This window comes from Rattus norvegicus, chromosome 1 (assembly GCF_021556685.1).
Source record: "Rattus norvegicus strain SHRSP/BbbUtx chromosome 1, alternate assembly SHRSP_T2T, whole genome shotgun sequence".
Taxonomy (NCBI): domain Eukaryota; kingdom Metazoa; phylum Chordata; class Mammalia; order Rodentia; family Muridae; genus Rattus; species Rattus norvegicus.
Genome location: NC_141534.1, coordinates 55158369 through 55163638, shown reverse-complemented (window position 1 = coordinate 55163638; position 5270 = coordinate 55158369). Strand labels below are relative to the sequence as shown.

Below are 5270 nucleotides of genomic sequence, written 5' to 3'. Positions count from 1 at the left end.
TTGAGGAAGGGAATTGTGAACCTCCTCCCGCATGAAAAAGTTACACTACAGAACCATCTGGAGCCTGTTCACACCACAGAAACAGTCTGCCTTTTCAACCCAATCATTGTCTAAAGGTGCAGATATCTTCATGTCATTAACTGTTTCCAGTTCCGTCTTCAGCTTCTGGGATATGGCTCTGCTCACTAAACATTTTCGGAACACTAGGGCCTTGGCCTCAAAGCCCCTGACATGAAGTGAAACATAGTTTCCTCTTTCTCAGGGACAAAGGAAACAGCAAAACTGGGGGCCTTCCCCTATGTCTGTGCTGGGGGCCTTCCCCTGTGTCCGTCCATCCTCTTTCCCCAAACAAATTCTGCTGGCTACTTGGACCAGATTCTGGCAGTGTTTCAGTATTATGTTCTCACTGAGTAAATGCAGAACTTGTCTGCTTTGTGACAGGAAAGGGGCATTTTCCTTTTCTCTCAGAGGAAGGAGCATAGTGAGGCCTCCTGGACTCTCTCGCTTTGCATTGCTTCGAGTCAGTGTGGCTCAGGCCAATGGAGCGCACCAACTGCTCAGCGGCCAGCCCTGTGGTGGAGACAGCCGTGGGCGCCATGCTGACACTGGAGTGTGTGCTGGGCCTTATGGGCAATGCTGTGGCCCTCTGGACCTTCTTTTACCGTCTCAAAGTGTGGAAGCCTTATGCCGTCTACCTGTTCAACCTGGTGGTGGCTGACCTGCTGCTGGCCACCAGTCTGCCATTCTTAGCTGCCTTCTATCTGAAGGGCAAGACCTGGAAGCTCGGCCACATGCCCTGCCAAGTCCTGCTCTTCCTGCTGACATTCAGCCGTGGTGTGGGGGTAGCCTTCCTGACGACAGTGGCTCTAGACCGGTATCTGCGTGTGATCCATCCTCGGCTCAGAGTTAACTTGCTGTCTCTGAAGGCAGCTTGGGGCATCTCCAGCCTCATCTGGCTTCTGATGGTTGTTCTCACTCCCCAAAACCTGCTCATTTGCAAGACTACCCAGAATTCCACGGAGTGCCCCAGCTTCTACCCCGTAGGAGAGACCAAAGCCAGTGCCACCTGCCAGGAGGTACTCTTCTTCCTTCAGGTCCTGATTCCCTTTGCCCTCATCTCCTTCTGCAACAGTGAGCTCATCAGGACCCTCCAGAAGAGACTCCGAGAGTCTGACAAACAGCCCAGGATCCGGAGGGCCAGGGTGCTGGTTGCCATGGTGCTGCTACTGTTCGGGCTGTGCTTCCTGCCTAGCGTCCTGACCAGGGTTCTGGTGCACATCTTTCAGGAATTTGAGAGCTGCACTGTCCAGAAAGCCATGGTGCAGGCCTCTGACATCGCAGGCAGCCTCACCTGCCTGCACAGTGCACTGAGCCCGGCCATTTACTGCTTCTCCAATCCAGCCTTCACCCACTCATACCGGAAGGTGCTCAAAAGCCTTCGGGGCATGAGGAAGGTAGCAGAATCACCTAGCTCCAACCTCAGGGACTCCATTTCCTGATGACTGTTGAAATCCTCAACTCCCTTTTGTTTGGGAACCACCTTGGATCTAAGTAACAACCCAACCATCTCAGGATAAGGAGAGAGAAACTGCACTGCAAGGATCCACAGTTGGTCGCTGTGGTAACAATCTGGGCTCATTTGGATTTCCCCTGATACTTTACAGGGATCAGTGACTGACTTGAATCACCAGGACAGAGCCTTCCTCCATTGCACAGTGGCCATCCTGATGGGGTTGCCAAGCTGCATTGAGCATCTCTGCACAGCCACACACGAAGACCCAACTGGCAGAGGAGAGTGTTGGTGCCGCTCCAGCGCCATCTGGTCTATCCGGCCTCGATCGCTTTCCACGCTTCCATTGTCCAGTGTGAAAACTCCTCACTTCTTGTCCACCATGGAGCTCAGAACAGTGAAAGCTGGAAACCCCCAGGTTCTGAAGGCATTGCAGGTCACATTCTGGTTTTTATAAATGTCTCTTTGTTTTCGTAGGGGTCACCTTCTGTTTTTTATAAATTTCTCCTTTGCTTTCATGGGCTGTATAGAGTATCTCAGACGGTTCAGTGAGTTACCTCCCTCACTGTAAGAAATATCTGCTAATTGCCTCAAAACTGACCTGGAAGTTCTTGCTTTGCTTTGAATGTCTGACTACTTTTTACGCTCCCTACCCTGCTTTGAAAGTGAGGCCATACCTTTATCTTGGTCCTGGGGAAAGACACTTGCAATTAAAATGGTGCTTGAGGCAAGCCAGGGAACCTAAGGGCTGGCAGATAACAGCATGGGAGTTGGAACTGGTGTTGTCCCCTCACTCCTAGAACACACAGGCCAGGGACAGCTGGTGAGCAAGAGGATTTGAAAGGCACCCTCTTCACTACTTCATCTCTGTGTGCAGGCTCACATTGAGAAAGGCAGCTACAACAGAGGGATCACCACAGTTCTTGTGGGGAGCAGGGGCCACCTGCTGCCTACCTGAATGTTCTTGCAATAGCCATGGCTTTTCACACAGGCATCCTACAGTGTTCCCAGTTTGATGCCAATGCCATCAGCTTTGGCAACACCATGTCAGCTCATAGTGCTCCTTGCCTGCTTGCCTGTGGTAGAAAGGTAGTAAAGTCCCATAGACCAGGGTAGCCTATCGGCCTCAGAGTCTCTGCAGCAGTATTTTGGGTTCTGGGATTTATTTCCTCCTAAAAGAGTAGACTGTTAGAGGCCTGACTGAGACAGTCCTGCAGCCTGACCAGACTGTGACCAAAGTCTGCTGGGTGGATGCACTCTGTGCTGTGCCCACTTTCTTCCCTTTTAACTGAGGAAAGTTGCCTCCTGTTTTCTCTCCCCACCCTCAGGTATCAGAAGTTTAAATGATGCTATGAAAGCCTTCCATTTAGCATAAGCATTCCCTATGTTGTGTCTTTATTGATGGCACGAGTCTCAGCTCTCTCCTGCTCTTGGACCTTCAAGTCTCCCACTGCACTTATGACAAGTTTAACATGATGCCATTATCTGGACAGCCTGTCCACCCATCTACAGTGGTGGGACCATTGCCACTCCTCAAAAAGCCTTGCTGGGCAGGCGTATAGAGGCTCAGGATCTAAGCCTCCTCTACTCATCCTCCAATTTCCTGCCTTGGGCTCCTCTCTCACTTCAGTGATACTGTCTCATCTCTCTGCCAACTCACACATCAGTAAGCTGGGCTGTTTGGGAGACATCGCCAATACAGCGTCCCTGCCATCAGGGTCTTATTTTCTGCCCCCCACAGAGGAGCCACAGAGGAGGAAACACCAGGGCCGTATCCAACTAGTGACATTCCCACTCAACTGGACAAAATGGGGAGGGCCCAGCATTGGCAAAGTCCCTTACCTTAAATCTATTCATGTGTAGCCAGGGAGATCTTGGAGATAGCACCTGGCTCCATCCCTTAGCTCTGTGACAAGATACCTAACTGTTTTCATCTGCCCCTACCTTCAAGATGAAGGGAAAAATCTATAAGAAATCCTTGCAGGGATTAAACAACCCTTGAGGTTGGTGATGGAGAGCCAGTCCTGTCACAATCATTCAGTAGACACTAATTTAATCAGCGCTTATTTCTGTTTGCCTGGTTGATTTTCCCATCAGTCTGTGGGTCTTGGGGACATTGTTTTTCACACAGTTGGTGCTCAGTGATGGGAGCCTTGTAGGGTTCATTTAAACCAAAGGCTCCCCATTCCCCATGTCCACACTTTGCAATGAGCACACCTGGCTTCATCTCTCACATTGGGAAAAAGGATCTCTCTTGCCCAAGGTGGAGAGAGCTGTCCCCGAGACATCTTCCTGTGTCACAGCTGCGTTTGTGTGGAAGACTAATTTCCCTCTAAACTGTTAGAGGGAGGCACTGACACAAAAGGAAAGTGGAGACTCTCGTAGCCCACAGGTCTCAGGGCCCCAGCTGTGTCTCTCCTTGCGCTAGCAGCTCTCCAAGACTGGATTTTCAAATTTCTGAGAAATATGACACCATAGCCATTGTGGGTTTTGTTGCTATTACCTCTCTCTCTCTGTCTCTCTCTCTCTCTCTCTCTCTCTCTCTCTCTCTCTCTCTCTCTCTCTCTCTCTCTCGGATTCCCCTGGTCTTGACATCTTTTGCCACTATCCCTAGCTCTGGCCAGCCTCTGGCCTCAGCCAGGGATATTGCCTTTGTAGATACTCCCCTGCACAACATCTCCAACAGTAGTTGGACACAGCAGGGGCTCATCTGACACCCACATCTCACCCTTACCCACCCTCTTTCCTCACTGCCAGAGCATCAGCTCACTCTTCACCCCTAGTGCTTTACTCACAGCCCAGCACACAGAAACCATTCCGTATGTGAAGAGAAAAGTGAGCAGATTAGACCAAGCTAACAATCGAGACCAGTTATGTAGCAGGTTGAGGGGTGTTTGTTTTTAAATACACTTTGAAAGTCTGACTCCAGAGGCAAACTTAAAATGATCTCTTTGAGAATCTTTAGGAAGATGCTGATAGAGATGACAACTACACAATGCTGTCTGCTGAAAGCTTCCCTCTATGTGCACATGTCATTTTCGCCAGTAATCTAACAAACACTGGCCTACAGGCATATCTCTGGGGATTGTCTTGATGTGGAAGATCCAATCCACTGTGGGCGGCATTAGCCCCTAGGCAGGGGGTTCTGAAAAGTATTGAGACATTTCAAAGTCAAATGATACTGAGCAGTGCACAGCAGAATAAGGGACCAAAACATAGTTCTGGTAGAGCTTGGATGAGGACAAGGGATGTATGTTGAGGCCCCCAGAGGCTTTCATCTGTTAAAGTTCATGACATCATTTGCCATCCATGACATCATGTGCCATTTTCACCATGACTGCCTCAGTTCAGAGGCTCAATCACTATGCTATGGAGCATTACCACCATCCATCCCCAGAGCCTTTTCCTTCACAAATACACATGGTTGCCCTTCCTTACTCCAAGCCACACTTTCCTCTCTGTGAGTGAATCTCTCTAGACACTTCTCACAAGTGGAGAACTACAATGTGTGTTTCACACAGGAAGTGTTTTATGAAGCATGGTATCCTCAGAGCTCACCTGTGAGGTGGCACACATCAGCTTCCTTTTTTTTTTAATAAAAATAAAATCAATAAAAATGAAGCTTGTCCTTTCCTGCATCCGCTGATCGGTTCTTGGGTCACTCATGCCTTTTGGCTGTTGTGAATGGTTGCTATGAGCAGGGTGTGCAGATGTATTTGTAGAGTCCGTTTACAGGGAGGGAATGGAACTTTTGTGTCGC

At 49.5% G+C, this 5270-nt stretch overlaps 1 protein-coding gene across 1 annotated transcript; it reads left to right on the top strand.

The window, feature by feature from the left end:
• Positions 1–539: 539 nt before the first annotated feature.
• Gpr31 (G protein-coupled receptor 31) lies at positions 540–1499 on the top strand. Its single transcript, NM_001169132.1, is given in 1 exon segment — positions 540–1499. A coding segment is annotated over 1 exon segment (960 nt).
• The last annotated feature ends 3771 nt before the right edge of the window (positions 1500–5270 follow it).